We start from the raw sequence: 16,847 nt of genomic DNA on the forward strand, positions 1-16,847 counted from the left end.
CCGCTCCTGCTGCTCCTGCTGCTCCTGCTGCTGCAGCTGCCGGCGCCGGCGAGCGCCAATGACACCCCCAAGGTGAAGCAGAAGGCGCTGCTGCGGCAGCGGGAGGTGGTGGACCTGGTGAGTGCGGGGGACGGAGAGGAGGCGGTCTGTGCGGTGTGTGTGTGTGTGTGTGTGTGACTTACCGCGTGCGCCTGGGTGTTCTGCTTTGTCCGAGTCTACGTGCAGGGAAGGACCTGGGCTACGTGTAGTGGCTGGTGACCTGGGGCGCTCAGGGGAGACCAGAATGGGGGGGGAGGAGGGGGTCATGTTTGAGCGGAGATGCAACGGGTGGGATGCCCCAAAGTACAGGGATCTGCCCAATAAGCCTGGCCTCTGAGCCCTCCGGGCCTTCACCCCATTGTGAGGATGGCCAGGCTTAGAGCAGCCCCGAGAGGAGGGTGAGGAGCGTGGGGAGGTGCTTGGAGACCCCGGACGGACTGATTCCCTGGGTGGGCTGAGCCCGGACATGCAACGTGGCCTTTGTGGGGACTGGTGGCCACGTCTGCCGGCCAGAGAGAGCAAAAACCCTTGCAGAGCCTCCCTCCAGCGCTTTGTAACTTGAAGACCATGAGTCATGTTGGGTCATCCTCCCAGGGCGCATGGGCTGCAATTTACTTGGTTGGAGACCACAGCCCGCCGGGCCCGGGTGGTTCTGAGGGTTTATGGCCGGAAGGGGAAATGAAGGGCCCAGCACTAACCCTCCAAGGACCCGCTTCATGGTTCTGTTTGGACAGATAGGCCGCCAGCGCTTTCGGACACCCCCCGGTCTTCCCCTGTGGTCACCAGGTACCAGCATCACAGTTGAGCGGAGGGAGAAGACCGTTTCCAGGAGAGCAAATAAGTAGCCCAAGTGCTTTCTGAAGGGCTCATCGATGGGAACGTGTGTTTGCTTAAGGCCTTTTCCCTCTAAAAGTCAACAAACAGGGGGAGGGCAAGAGTGATCCTGTCACAACTACCATAGGCCTTGGCACATAATATGGTCAATCCTTAAAATCAATCTTAATCACAAACAAGGATGGTGTACAGGCATTGCAAGACACGAGAGGGGACATTTTAAATTTAAAAACAAAACAAACCTGTTTCGTATATGTTAAGCTGCCCTTGTAAATGCAGCTAATAAACCAAGCTCCCAGGCAGCTAGCTGTCAACCAGATTCAAAAGCTCTGAGAAAAAAAAAAAAATCCCTGCCATTTCACACGGCCCTTTCTGGTGATGTGCCGTGTAATTTTGTTCCACAGAGCAGAATTGTGCTCAGCGCTGCCGTCCCATGTTAAATGCCCAAATTGCTTTAAACTGTACCAACTGAATGTGGTTCCTGTGGAGTTTGCATTTTGTGAATTTGTAGTTATGATCTACAACATAACCCTTTCCCCCATCAAGCTAGCAATTTTTTTCTTTCCCTCCCAAGATTTACAGAACCTGCGGTTTCCCACAACTCTAGCCCGACTTGGAAAAGCTTACTACGCAGCCAAGCTCAGGTGCATCCTGTAGCTTGGATTTGGTTTTGCTGGAGGGGGAGAAGGGGAGGGAGGGAGGGGAGAGAGGTCCACATAGAAAGTTTCAACAGACTCTATAAAGCAACTTCTTTGTACAGGATCTTTCAAAGCATTTCTTTCAAGCTTCCAGCAAGTTCTGCCCCCTGGTGGCCAGTCCAGTGAAAGAAACAGGGGCTCATTGCACAGATGTTTATCTTACCCCGCCCTGGTAGGTGCTAAAGGTGGGCTGAGTTAGCATTTTAAAGTGCAAGAAGACTGATGTGGTACCTGTGAAACCAAATTCAATACAATGATGTGGTCTCGGAAATGCAATTTTTAGATTAAAAGGTGGATAAAAATTCTCCACCATGGCAGTGTAGACATTTGGGGGCAGATGATTCTTTGTTGTGAGGACTGCCCTGTGCATTGTAGCACTTTTAGCATCATCCCTAGCCTCTACTCCTTGTCGATGCTAAGAGCAATCTCTCCTTCCAAGTTGTGGCAACCAAGAAATCAAAGAATCCCAGGAGTCTTATTGCTTCTCCTCTTTCACTAGAAATCTGTGTCCAAACATTATGTGTATCTGCTAGTGTCAGTGAATGAAATTACTGAAATGAAAATTGTCTACAATTAACTACACTGTTTTAGACTATTTTATACTTTAGCATGTTTTCTAATACTTTTGCAGTTTTGTTGCTTTTCTTACTATTTCTCTGGCAGTAAATAAGCGGTAGTGTCCTTTTCCCCTTGCAATCAGAAAAAGAGCACTCGTCGTCACAAAAATCATCTGTCAAAACAAAAATTAAATTGGTGATGTGAAAAGCATTTTTTTCCTTACAATCAGAAAAAGAGCACTCGTCAACATCACAAAAATCACCTGTCAAAACAAAAATTAAATTGGTGATGTGAAAAGCAAATTGATTGGCAAACATTAGAGACATAAGGTGTCGTTATTGGATTTTAGAATATGACCATGTCTATTCCAAGAGGGGGAACGTAAAAGATAAGCTTTGAAGTTATTTTAATATATAAGGAACCTGGTGTTTTGTTCGGCTTGGACAATATATTGATATAGAATGATAGTATAGTTGTATAGAATTGTAGATTGTGACAATCTACACAAATGGGAAGATGTTAAAGTAAAAATGTAAGTGGATTGGGTCTAGATTTGGAGGGTCTATTAAGTGGACCCATTCAGGAATTTGACAGATGGGGATCGAAATACCACCTTTCCCACTGATGTAATTGCATTGGTGTGTGTGGCTTTTGTGTGTTAACTGGAGGGTTCGCTAATGCTGTCTTCTCCAGATCTAGACCCTGGTAAGGCCCACCCAAGGGGGTGGTCACACTTGCCCAGGTCACTGCCTCACATGCTCTGGGGGGAATAATGAGAGTAACCATGGCTGACATACGCAGTGTTTACTGTGTACCAGGCACCTCTAAGCACACGTTGGATATCATTTCACATCTCATACAAACCCTACAAGGTAAGAACCTTTGTTATTTTACAGAGAAGGAAGCAGGCACTAGTACCTCGAGCAGCTTGTGCTGTCTCACAGCGCTAGTAGTGGCGGAGTCAGGGTTAAAATCCAGAGAACCAGGCTCTAGAATCCATGTACTTAACTTCTGCGAGACACGCCCCTGCCCTCCCTGCCAAGGAAAACAGAGAATCCTCAAGATGTTTGAGAGATCACTGCCACCTGTTGGAGGCTAGTAGTCACAAATAAGGTCATTTGCTCCCTCTCAGGGAGGAGGAGTGGGTGGCGCTCAGAAGGGTTACCCTGTGACACATCCTCCACGTAAAAAAATGTGAAGTCTGTGCAATTTAAAGAAATCACAGTATGTTAGAAATAACTTTAAAGTCAGTTCTCTATAATAACTCGTCTAGAACATGAGCAAGGGGTATGAAAAGATTCTGGCCTCCAAGGACTCAGAATAAATGCAGTTCTAATCAGATCGAGTCTTTGAATCTTGAGTGGTGACAGCTTCTCTTCCTGTCCTCTTCCCACCGATCTAGTATAACGGAATGTGCTTACAAGGGCCTGCGGGTGTACCTGGTCGAGACGGGAGCCCTGGGGCCAATGGCATTCCTGGTACCCCTGGGATCCCAGGTCGGGATGGATTCAAAGGAGAAAAGGGGGAGTGCCTGCGGGAAACCTTCGAGGAGTCCTGGACACCTAACTACAAGCAGTGCTCGTGGAATTCGCTGAATTATGGCATCGATCTTGGAAAAATTGCGGTAAGTAAAATCAGAATTATTCTAAAGTTGAAGCAAAACCTAATGGTTTTCAGCCCTGGCTGGTAGTGTACAGTCGTCAGAGTATCGGCCCACGCACCGAAGGGTTGCAGGTTCGATTCACAGTCCAGGGCACGCATGCCTGGGTTGAAGGTTTGATTCCCAGCCACGGTCCAGGCACGTGCAGGAGGCAACCAATAGATGTGTCTCTCACACATCAATGTTTCTCTCTCTTTCTCTCCCTCCCACTCCTTTCTCTCACCTCCCTCCCCTCTGTTCTCTCTAAATATCAATGGAGCCCTAGCTGGTTTGGCTCAGTGGATAGAGTGTTGGCCTGTGGTCTGAAGGGTCTTGGGTTTGATTCCAGCCTAGGGCACATGCCCGGGTTGTGGGCTTGATCCCCAGTAGCGGGCGTGCAGGAGGCAGCCAATCAATGATTCCCTCTCATCATTGATGTTTCTATCTCTCTCTCTCTCCCTCTCCCTTCCTCTCTGAAATCAATAAAAATATATTTTAAAAAATCAATGGAAAAAAATATCCTCAGATGAGGATTAACAAAACAAAAACAACAACACACACACACAAAAAAAATTAAGGGTTTTCATAATTGAATGTTCATTTTAGTGAGATTTTGTGTTATTTGTTTTTACCAAAATATTTTTTTAAAAATTAAGGAGGTACTATGTAACTTTAACTTAAAATTAATGAGAAAAATTGGTAACATCTCAGAGTTAATTTTATAAAAATATTTCTAAGATATTTAACCCTAAAAACCTCAAATAACTTACTCTATTTTTTAAAATGCAAACAAAAAGGGAGAGCATGCATGTCTTTGTTCACAAGATTGGACAGTAAGCAACTTTCCAATCTATCTTGAAGTAAATTTAAGTTTGTCGAAAAAATCCTGCTGTGGCTCCAGACATAACGGTGGGAAGAATTTCTAAGAAGTTTACCACATGATGGGAATCATCTGGCAGTGGCAAGGCCCTTGGTATTTGCCCTTATTCTGGGTAGAGGCCTAGCTTACCATTGCTCAGCCTGAGAGAAGTGGGATGGACCAGAGATGGACTACAGTGACCATTGTACATTATTCTGCAACACTGAGGGGCCAAGCTACTCACAATAGCCTGGCTGGCAATGCATTTTGATTAATGACTCAGTCACTTTGATCAGTGTTTGCTTTTCTAAAGTAACTGGCAAGTCCACTGGGATTCATAGAGTTGAAGTTGGTGCTATTTCTAAGCCTTTCTTCCTTTGTTAACAAACTCTGTACATGGTTCCATATCGACAATATATTACTTCATGATATTAACCACTACTATCACTAGGCAGATAGAAGAGACTTTATTTTCATACAACTCTAAGGTTTTAATCTTTATGTGTTAGCCCCAATCCTTATCTCAGCTGTTAAATGTCTGCTATCCTATATAATAAAAGTCTAATATGCTAAGTGTCCGGTCACCTGGTTGACCAGTTAGCCGTTCAACCAATCAAAGCATAACATGCTAATGATATGCTAAGGCCGCTCAACTGCTTGCTATGACATGCACTGGCCACCAGGGGGCAGACACTCTGACTGGTAGGTTAACTTGCTGCTAGGGTGTGGCCGATAGGGACCGAGCAAGACAGGTCGGACATGCCTTGGAGCCTTCCCTTGGTCCCTCCCTGGCTGGCCAACCTCCCTTGTCTCTCCCTGGCCTGATCATGCACCGGAGGGATCCCTCGGCCTGACCTGCACCCTCTTGCAATCTGGGACCCCTCAGGGGATGTTGGAGAGCCGGTTTTGGCCCAATCCCACAGGCCAGGCCAAGGGACCCCACTGGTGCACAAATTCATGCACCGGGCCTCTAGTGTTGTCTATAAAAAACTTTGCCACTGTCTTGATTTGATTTTCATGTGATAGAATTTCCATAAAAGTTCTTCCATGGTTTTGGTGACTGTGAGCATTTTTAGTTTCATTTGTGATTTCTTAAAAAAACATTTTGTTTAAATATTGCCTACTTCTTTAAACTGGACATTGACCAGTTCTTAAGTTGTAGTTGAGTTCTCTCCAAAAGCTCTCCCTATGGTCTCTGAATTATTAATGTGTTTTCAAGTTCCTTTTATCAGTGGCCAGAAAGGTTTGGGAGCCTTCTGCAAGTAAAAGATAGGCCCATGAACCAATTGACTGATGAATTTTGCAAAGACCAATTAGAGGCGGGGAAAATGTGGGCCTTATCATTGTGTCACACAGTTAAAAACTAAAAACCCCACCTAGGCTTGAACCTGTGATACTGTATGCTGCTGATCAAATAGAAATAGGTCAAGAATAAATATATATGCACAGTACTAGTCTAGAATGTGAGTTCCATGAGGGCAGAGAATCTGTCTTGTGTACTGCTGTATCTATAGTATCCAGCAGATAGGGCTCAGGAAATATTTTTGGAGTAATAAAAAAATGAAGTAAATATAGAGGTTGGTTTGGTATCAATTCTGAAGACTAGCTGTTTTTGGTAAAAATGAAAGACCTTCAGTGGGGTGAGTAATTCTAAGGATGCCATAACTTGATTTTGTAAAGAGTTTTTCATCTCAGAGTCTCTTACCTGTCTTGCAGAAAATCTTCTTCCCTCTGCAAAGGTTAGACTTTTTAAATGTAGCTTGGGGTAAAGGGTACTTAAGAGTCACAGTCCAGTTTGAAAGCATCTTTTTGAATAAACTTGGGAATGCTAATGGCCCCCCATGTCTGTGTGTGTGGCAGGAGTGCACATTCACGAAGATGCGCTCGAACAGTGCGCTCCGAGTCCTGTTCAGTGGCTCGCTCCGGCTAAAGTGCAGAAGTGCGTGCTGCCAGCGTTGGTATTTCACGTTCAACGGAGCTGAATGTTCAGGGCCTCTTCCCATTGAAGCCATCATTTATTTGGACCAAGGAAGCCCTGAACTGAATTCAACAATTAACATCCATCGCACCTCTTCTGGTATGTAGACTAATGACATCGCAGAGTGCGTCTCAGGTCTTTAGAGACAAAGATTCTTTTTGAGTCCACGGTCATGTTGGGTAACTAGGTCAGCACATTGTTAGCCCATAATGCATTTCCCAACCATGGTGTGAAGCCTCATATGTTGATCAGTTGGGTGGGATGTCAGAAGTGATTTGTTATTCCTAAGTTTCTGCATTAAGATGAATCGAAGGTGACCTGATGGTGGGAATGTGGACTGGTGCAGCCGCTGTGGAGAACAGTATGGAGTTTCCTCAAAAAATTAAAAGTGGAACTGCCTTATTATGACCCAGTGCTTCCACTTCTGGGAATATACCCAAAGAAACCTGAAGCACTGATTCGAAAGAATGCATGCACCCCTATGTTCATGGCTGTGTTATTCACAATAGCCAATAGCCCATCAGTAGATGAGTGGATAAAAAAGCTGTGGTACATTTACACAATGGAATACTACTTGGCTGTAAAAAGAAGGAAATCTTACCCTTTGAGACAGCATGGATGGACCTGGAGAGCATTATACTAGGTGAAATAAGCCAGTCAGAGAAAGACAAGTACCATATGATATCACTTACATGTGGAATCTAATGGACAAAATAGGCTAACAAACAAAATAGAAGCAGACTCATAGATAAGAGTAGAGACTGACAGCTGTCAGAGGGAAGGTTGATTGGTGAAGGGATTAAGCAAAAAACTCCAACAACTCATAGACACAGACAACAGTATGGTGATTACAAGAGGGGAACAGGGGCAGGGGAGGTAGAAGAGGGCAAAAAGGGAGTAAATGGTGACAGAATGAAACTGGATTTTGGATGGTAAACACACAATACAATATATAGATGATGTATTACAGATTTGTACACTTGAAACCTATATAACTTTATTAACCAATGTCACCACAATAAATTCAATGAAAAAGTTTTAAAAATAAAAAATACTTGTAAATCAAACCAAAGTATTGACTTTTAAAACTATAGGTTTCCTTTGTTTAATCAAATGAGTTGCTTTTTTGTTTTAAGTCATCTCTGTAACTAAACTAAACAACTTCTGGTCTTATGGTTAAAACCTGTAAGAAAGATGCCTGTTAAGCTTATATCATAGAATGGGTATATATTTGTATTCTAAAAGTATTTATGTGCTAAGAAAAACAGAATTTAACTAAAGGTCTTTGTCCTCTCAAGATGTTCCTCTCATCTCTGTTTTGCAGTGGAAGGACTCTGTGAAGGAATCGGTGCCGGGTTAGTGGATATTGCTATCTGGGTGGGTACTTGTTCAGATTACCCCAAAGGAGATGCCTCTACTGGATGGAATTCAGTGTCTCGCATCATTATTGAAGAACTGCCAAAATAAATTCTTTCATCTTCATTCCCTACCTCTTTTTAGTATACCTTTGACTGGCTAATTTTAGTGACATTTTATATAATTTTTAGGTAGACATCTGAAAGAAAAACAAAGCTAAATGTGTTTACAGACCAAAGTGTGATTTCACACAAGTCCAGTATTATTCATTTTCCTTCACTCAGATGGTTTGAGGATTCTGTAGGTGAATAGAATGTGTACTTTCTTCATATTCCCGTTCCTGGAACCTATAATTTAGAATGTCATTGTGGTCTTTAATTTTCCCTATTCTCTTAGTATAGCACTTTTTTAAAATATAAAAGCTACCAGTCTTTGTACAAGTTGTAAATGTTCAAAATTGTTTTATATCTGTGAAATAAAACTTATTTCAAATAATTTTAATATCTTTATCCTAATTCCTACTAAAATTAGAGTGTCTAGTAACTTTATATCTGAAAAGTTGAGTATAAACCTAATTTATAGGGGGCAGGAGTGGGGTGGAGGGGGGTCAATGGGAGACATCTGTAATATTTTCAACAATAAGTATAAATTAAAATAAATAAACAAACAAGTATATAAAAAATAAAATGGAACACACCAGAAAAAAACATAACAAAGTTATGTATAGTACTGTCCCATATTTTGAGAGATATAAAGAAGAAGGAACTTATGTGTCAGGAAATATACTAGCACTTTAGGAATTTTACCTATTGAACAAGGTAAAAAGACATGTCTTCTGGCTTCAAATTGCTTACCATTTGGTAGGGAGGATAAGATACATATAAAAAAGAACAATAAATGAAAGGTGATATGTTGATTGCCATGAAAGTTGTTGAAGGGGGCAGTATAATTCAAAGGAAGATCTACCAATTCCAGTTGTATTCAGAAAGAATTATGATGAAGGAAGCCCAGGTACCAGAGTGATAAAGTTAAGTAAATCCTGTGCTTGAGTTCTAAGTATCAATATGAATTCATAAAGTACTTCATCTTAATAAAGTTATAAAACATAACAACAAGCTCTAGCTCTGTTTACTAAAAAGCCTAGAAATAATGACCAATTAAGTAATTCCCAGATTGTGATTTCTACATACCATTTCCTACTAAAAGGAACTAAGGCTCCATGAATTTTGGGGGGATTTCAGCTTTCAGGCAGGGAATTTACAATATGAGCCTGGAACATCTTGGCATACTGGAAAACAAAGACAATCCCACAAGGATCGAAGAGCCAACTTGAATTGGTTCCCACTGGCAAAGATGACATGATTTAAGCATTAATAAAGATAATAACAATGGTTTGACAACACATCAAATATGTTTAAATGCATGAGTTCATCCTATATAATAAAAGGGTAATATGCAAATAGATTGAACAGCAGAACAACCAAAGTATAATATGCTAATGATATGCTAAGGCTGCTCAACCGCTGCTATGACTGACGTGCACTGATCACCAGTGCTATACTAATGCTCTGACCGGTAGGTTAGCTTGCTGCTGGGGTCTGGCAGATTGGAACTGAACAAGATGGGCCAGACACTCCCTGGAGCCCTCCCGCGGTCCCTCCCCAGCTCAATCGTGCACCACTGGGGTCCCTCAGCTTGGCCTGCACCCTCTCGCAATCCCGGACCCTTTGGGGGATGTCGGAGAGCCAGTTTCAGCCAGATCCCGTAGGCCACTCCCCTTGGGAGGGCGCCAGACGCTGGGCTCATGGCTGGCGAGTGCTGCTGTGACAGCGCAAGCCTCTCCTGATTGGGACTGATAAGGCGCAAGCCCGCGCGGCAGGCACAATGAGGCCTGAGGTAGGTAGAGCTGCAGGCGGCGTTGGACCTAGAGGGCGCAAGCCCGCAGCAGGCACAATGAGGCTGGAGGTAGGTAGAGCTGCAGGCGGCGTTGGACCTAGAGGTTGCTCTCGGGTACTTGCCATATGGACCCTCCTCTCACAACAGGGCTGTGTTTCTTCGAAACTGGCAAGGGAACGAACTCTTGAAAGACTTGCCTGATTAGGTAAGTCAGACTCACCCAGGATAATCTCCATGTGGATTTTATTTAACTGATTAGGGACCTTAATGACACCTGCAAAATCCCTTTTGCCATAAGACATAATCATGGAGGTGATATCCAATTATATTTGCAGGCCCCAACAATGCACATGGAGAAATGATACAGGGTGTGTACACCAGAGGGCATGAATTGTGGGGTTCATCTTAGAATTCTGCCTACCACAGACTGCCGCCTGGCCATTTGCACTCCTTATACCACTGAACCAACAGGCGAAAAACAGGTTAATCTACTGGTTGGAATGATTGATCCCAATTACCAAGGGAAATTGGTTGCTGCTATGGCGGAAGCAACGAGGACCATGCTAGAAAATGCTGTTTGGGAAGGTGCAGTTGCGGGCCATTGAGTGGTGACAGGGGAGTTTGCTGGTTTGCCTGAACCAGCAAATGATTCTAAATTCTGGAAATTTATTATAAGGTTTTTCCTAAAACTTCATGCCAACGGTAAAGGTTAGTGGTTTTACAGGAACCAGAAAAAGGCAGGATGATTGAGGATTCAGACCCCTGGAGAAGAAAGGTTTGGATCACTCCACCAGGTAAAGCACCCAGAGCTGTGAGTTCTGGCTCTGGGGCAAGGAAAATATGGGATGGGGAGTTGAAGGTGAAGGTTATAGATATCAACTTTCCTTGTGGCCAATTAAAAAGACCAGGCCTGTGGAAGCTTTGCATATTTTCTCGTTATATGACATGTTTATTGATATATGCTGACTCTTTTCTTCTTTCCCCTCCTTCCCATTTGTATTTTATGTGTTAAAGTTGGTGGACGTCCACTTTACAAAGTACCATAGTGTTTAGTTAACAGAATCTTCACGGGGACCATGACTGAATTTGAGTGGTAATCAACATAGCCGGCAAAATGGATTCAATGACTGTTGGGGCCTTGTGTCTTCTCATTTGGGAGAAGGGCAAGAACTTCACCTGCCAGAAGGATAGCTGCATCTTGTGAGACTAAAATATAGTTAATTGCTTTGCTGTTGTACAGGAATTCAAACCTCGTAGAAGGGTGCAGGTAGAAGTTGAATAGTCAAAGGAGTCGATTGAGCCTCTTACCAGCTCCAAATTCCTCCTGCTCTGGGATGATGGCCTGGGCTCTAGGCGTTTCTCCTTTGGAATGAGCACGTTAAGTAGAGGGTACTGGAGGTTTCAGTGTCCTGAAATGATTTTCTTCTTGCTCTGGCTGCATACACTGTCAGTGGTGTGTGTATGTGTCAGTGTGTGGACATCTGATGGCGCTTTGCTCTGTTTGCATACCCAGAATGCACAGTTCCTTGACTACCTCACAGCCCGGCCCCGAAGGCCTGGTGATCACCTTGTGGCAGGCCGGCCTCCTGCTTTTAGCAGTGCCTCAAACTCCCTGGCAAGCCCACCCCCCCACCCCCCCAACCTGTCTTAGCTTGCCAGCCTCCTACAGCGCTGTTCCCGAGGCCTTTCCAATGTGGAAAAGGTCTGCTCCTGGCTTTGCACCTGCAGAATGTCCTAACTCCCTCTGCAGCCTGCTCACCAGCCTTGCCTTGCTTGTGTCCCAGAGGCACATTTCCTGCTTATCAGGTGATTCTGAACCAGCTCCAGGCCGGCAAACCAGCAAACTTTCGCACCAGCCAGTGGCCTGCAACCACACCTTCTTCAATGGCGTCTGAATGCCAGAGGGGGCCTCTTCCATGCTTCTCCTCCCTTGGGGACTCTCCCTCAGCCCTAGGGTACCAGTTAGAGTTCTCTTAACATATGTCTATTACTCTATCCTACTTTAACAATTGTTTTAGCTTCTCCTGTTAAACTTACTGTGTTCTGTCTCCTAGTTGTGCTTAGATTCCTAGAGCTGTGATTACTTGGTGAGTTTGGGACAAGGAAGTGAGCATGAGTAGCACTCTTTCTTCTCTCCTTGGGAATAAGATGCTCACGGAGAGTACAAGGGCAGGCTGTAAAATCATGGTGGTCCATTGTTGTGTGGCTGGATGGGTTTGCCTGTGTGATTCTGGGGCTTGGTATAAGGAAACCTACTTTTATACAGACACTAGAGGCCTGGTGCATGAATTCGTGCACAGGTGGGGTCCTGGGGGTGGAGGGGGGATGTGATCGGCCCTCCGGGCAGGCGGTGGGATGCCCTTGCCAGCCCGGGATCCGGATCCATCCCGCTGATGTTCATGCTGGTTGTCGGGAGCCACCTGGCAGCCACTGTTATATCCTTTCTTCCTTGAGGAGTGTCTAGGGAGGGGATGTGGCTGCGGTGCCTGAGGCCAACTTCCAGGAGGCTGGAGGCGCTGTCCAATCGTGCTGGTGGTGCTGGTCTGTTGGTGCCTGGCCCATTCTCTGGAGACTAGACCTGTAGGACTTCTGAGGGAGGGAGTGGCTGCCGAAGGGCTGGTGAGCTACCAGGATGGGTCAGTCAGCTGAGCAGCGCTCCCACTGTGGGAGCGCACTGACCACCAGGGGGCAGCTCCTATGTTGAGCATCTGCCCCCTGGTGGACAGTGTGTGTCATAGCGACCAGTTGACCTGTTGTGCTGGTTGTTCGGTCGCTTAGGCTTTTATATATGTGGTAGATAAGCCTCATTCTCTGATTTCAGCTTTATCGCTAATAAAGATCATATTTCATGCTCCACTTAGCTCTTGTCTATTTCTGAATTAGTTCCAGGGGTCCTCAAACTTTTTAAACAGGGGGCCAGTTCAGTGTCCCTCAGACCGTTGGAGGGCCGGACTATAGTTTTAAAAAAAAAACTAGTTGGCTGCTAAGCAACAGGCAGCAGCGGCAAAAACACCCAGCGGGCTGGATAAATGTTTTCGGCGGGCCGCATGTGGCCCTCGGGCCGTAGTTTGAGGACCCCTGGTTTAGACCCTGAGTGGGGAAGAGGTTAATGTGAATCACTTAACAAAAGCAGCTTGTTGCTTTTTCTTTTGACATGTTGAATGTGAACTGATTTGATCACTTCCTAGCCTTTAGTAGAACAAGCCTCATCTCATAATGAACATATATTAAAATTTAATATAAACATACAGTCCTGTAATATTTGATCTCAGAAAATACCTAGGGAGAACTTCCCAATCACCTGACTTTTGTACAGTTGGGCCTTTTTACCATAAGCAGATTTCAGCTATTTTTCTAAGTCTACTGGTCAATCTTCTTTTATGTTTTTTGTGGTGACTTGAATAATTTTTAATTTTCATAAATATTAAGTAACATAATGTTTTCCTATAAAACTAAAAACATTCTTAAGCACCTACACAACATTTGTAAGGATCCCAAAGTCTCACTTTGAATAAAGGTGACATCAATTTCCACAGAATCAAGAGCTGTCCAGCATCATGATAGATGAGGAAGTGGCCGACTGTAGGGTCTCTGCCCCAGATTCTCTGTCAGATAGGAAGCTTTCAGTTGCAATAAGTAATGAAAAAACCCAAAGGAGTCTGCTTTACAAAGTAAAGGGACATTTAATGGTTTACCCAATTGAAACTACAGAGGTACGTGTGCTAGGGGTGAGAACTGACCCAGAATCTCATATAATGTGATTTACAATCCTTTTTCTGGGTGGTTAAAGCTTAAGCTTATATGAAACACGTACATGGTTGATAACCCCTTCTTTCTGAGGGTGCTCCTCCTATCTGATTAGCCTTCCTTTGTCACCCCTAAAATGTAGCTATATCTCTCTGTTCCATTCATTTTTCTCACTTTTCTTTATCCATCAAAAAACCCAAACAGGTTTAATAAAGCTCTGAGAGTTCTCATGCTTGGGTCCCAATCTTTCAGCTTTGTCTTCCATTTCATTACCTCGGTGTCAACTCACTGCTCAAGACATGTCACCTGTGCTTCTTTCCCATGGTTCCAAGGTTCCCTTTGAAATATGTCAAGGCCCAGCTTAAATATTTTCTCCTCCATAAATCCTATTCTCGTCCCTCCAGGCTATAAACTACTTCCAATGCCATCAACCAGGTCCACACTACCACCAGATTCCTAGCTAGCCTAACTAGTACCCTGCTTCTTGCCTGTCTCCTAGTAGTTTCTCCACACAGACACCAGAATGATCTCTCTTGCAACCTAAACCCCTTACCATGGCCTATAAGGTCTGGCCCCTGCTAATGTTTACCAGCCCAGCACTTGGATTAATCCATTTAATCCTGTCAGTAACCCTAAACCTACGTACTTTTCCCATTTTTTTAAAATCTTTATTGTTGAAAGTGTTGTTTTTCCCTCCATTGACCCTCTCTACCCAGCCCCCGCCCCTTTGAGGCCTTAACAACACACTATTGTCTGAGTCCATGCGCTATGCACATATGCGTATAAATTCCCTGGATACCTCTCCCCACCCACCCCGCCTACCTCCTGAAATTTGTCATGCTTCTGTTCCGTGCTTCTGTGTCTCTGGATCTATTTTGTTCAAAAGTTTATTTTGTTCATTAGATTCCACATATGAGTGAGATCATGTGATACTTGTCTTTCTCTGACTGGCTTATTTCACTTAGCATCATACCCTCCTCCCTGCTGTTGCAAATGGTAAGAGATCCTTCTTTTTTTATTGCCTTGTAGTATCCATTGGGTAAATGTACTACAGCTTTTTTTATCCAGTCATCTACTGTTGGGCACTTGGGCTATTTCCAAATCTTAGCTATTGTAAATTGCTGATTGGTATTTTGGGTTTCTTAGGATGCATTCCTAGAAGTGGGATCACTGGGTCAAATGACAGTTCCATTTTTAATTTTTTGAGGAAACTCCATACTCCTTTCCACAGTGGCTGCACCAGTCTGCATTCCCACCAGCAGTGCACGAGGGTTCCCTTTGCTCCACATCCTCGCCAGCATTTGTCCTTTGTTGATTTGTTGATGGTAGCCATTCTGACAGGTGTGAGATCGTACCTCATTGTCATTTTAAATTGCATATCTCTGATGATTAGTGACTTCTTTGAGCATTTCATGTCTCTTGGCCATTTGTATATCCACTTTGGAGAAGTGTCTATTTACGTCCTTTGCCCATTTTTTAATTGGATTGTCTTCCTTTTGTTAAGTTGTAGGAGTTTCTTATATATTCTGGAAATTCACCCTTTATCAGATATATCATTGGCAAATATGTCCTCCCATGCAATGGGCTCTCTTTTCATTTTGTTAATAGTTTCTTTTGCGGTGCAGAAGCTTTTGATATAGTACCATTTATTTATTTTCTCCCTAATTTCCTTTGCCCTAACAGTGGTTCTCAATCTTCCTAATGCCACGACCCTTTAATACAGTTCCTCATGTTGTGGTGACCCCCAACCATAAAATTATTTTCATTGCTACTTCATAACTGTAATTTTGCTACTGTTATGAATCATAATGTAAATATCTGATATGCTATATGTGTTTTCCGATGGTCGTGACCCACAGGTTGAGAACCGCTGGGAGATGTATTGGTCAACATTGCTATGAAGAGATGTCTGAGATTTTGGTGCCTATGATTTCTCTAAGATTCTTATGGTTTCACGACTTACATTTAAGTCAGTGGTTCTCAACCTTCTGGCCCTTTAAATACAGTTCCTCATGTTGTGACCCAACCATAAAATTATTTTCGTTGCTACTTCATAACTGTAATGTTGCTACTGTTATAACCGTAATGTAAATATCTGATATGCAGGATGGTCTTAGGCGACCCCTGTGAAAGGGTCGTTCGACCGCCAAAGGGGTCGCGACCCACAGGTTGAGAACCGCTGATTTAAGTCGTTTATCCATTTTGAGTTTATTCTTGTGTATGGTGTAAATTGGTGGTCTAGTTTCATTTTTGTTTGCATTTATCTGTCTAATTTTCCCAACATCATTTATTAAAGAGACTGTCTTTACTCCATTGTATGCTCTTGCCTCCTTTGCCAAATATTAATTGAGCATAATTATGCCTATGTATTTTTAATATCCTCATTTGTGGTAGATTCTGTTGATGGCCCACCCAGACGCCTTTTACAGGGCTGGTGCACCCATAGCCCAGCGGCAGCAGGTGTTGGCTGCTAACAGCTCATACCTCCACCTTATTTGGAGAATTGCCCTTAGCTGAGCAGAGGCACCTAGCTACCCTCCTGCTCTTCCTCCCCCCACTGCAGGTAGTAATGACTGCCTGATGTGGGAACATAATAGCTCAGCCCCTCAACTCTGGGCAGGACAACCTATGGGATCCAATCCATACTGCAGAATACACTACCGGATCCTGGTTTCTTTATTCCATTACAGATTTTCCCTAAGAGTGCTCCCTCAACAAGTAAGTCACCTGCCCAAGAATCCCCAGCTCAGGTGTTGCTATGAAGGAACTGATTTAAGACACATTTTACAGATGAGAAAACTTGAGATGAACAGAAGTAAAATTATTTGCCTAAGGCAGTGGTCGGCAAACTGCGGCTCATTAGCCACATGCGGCTCTTTGGCCCCTTGAGTGTGGCTCTTCCACAAAACCACGTGCGGGCGCACACGTACAGTGATTGAAACTTCGTGGCCCATGCACAGAAGTCGGTTTTTGGCCTGGGCGAGTCTATTTTGAAGAAGTGGTGTTAGAAGAAGTGGGGGGTGTCGGTTGGTCGGGTAACGGGAGACGAGGCGCAAGCAGGCGGGCCAGGGCATGCAGCGTGGGGGAGGTACACTGTTTTGAGGTACGTTCGCTGAGGTCGACCCCTTCCAACTCTCCCATCCACACTCGTCTATCTGAAACAAGTATACAAGACGAGTGTGGATGGGAGAGTTGGAAGGGATCGACCTCAGTGAATGTACCTCAAAACAATGTACCTCCCCC

General features: G+C 44.1%; 1 protein-coding gene across 1 annotated transcript; it reads left to right on the forward strand.

The window, feature by feature from the left end:
* CTHRC1 (collagen triple helix repeat containing 1) lies at positions 1–8,462 on the forward strand (the record flags this gene model as incomplete). Its single annotated transcript, XM_014550204.1, has 4 exons — positions 1–117; positions 3,532–3,753; positions 6,488–6,704; positions 7,930–8,462. Coding segments are annotated over 4 exons (699 nt in total), but the record flags the coding sequence as incomplete, so codon positions are not given.
* Positions 8,463–16,847: the final 8,385 nt, after the last annotated feature.

This window comes from Myotis brandtii, unplaced genomic scaffold, assembly GCF_000412655.1.
Source record: "Myotis brandtii unplaced genomic scaffold, ASM41265v1 scaffold59, whole genome shotgun sequence".
Taxonomy (NCBI): Eukaryota; Metazoa; Chordata; class Mammalia; order Chiroptera; family Vespertilionidae; genus Myotis; species Myotis brandtii.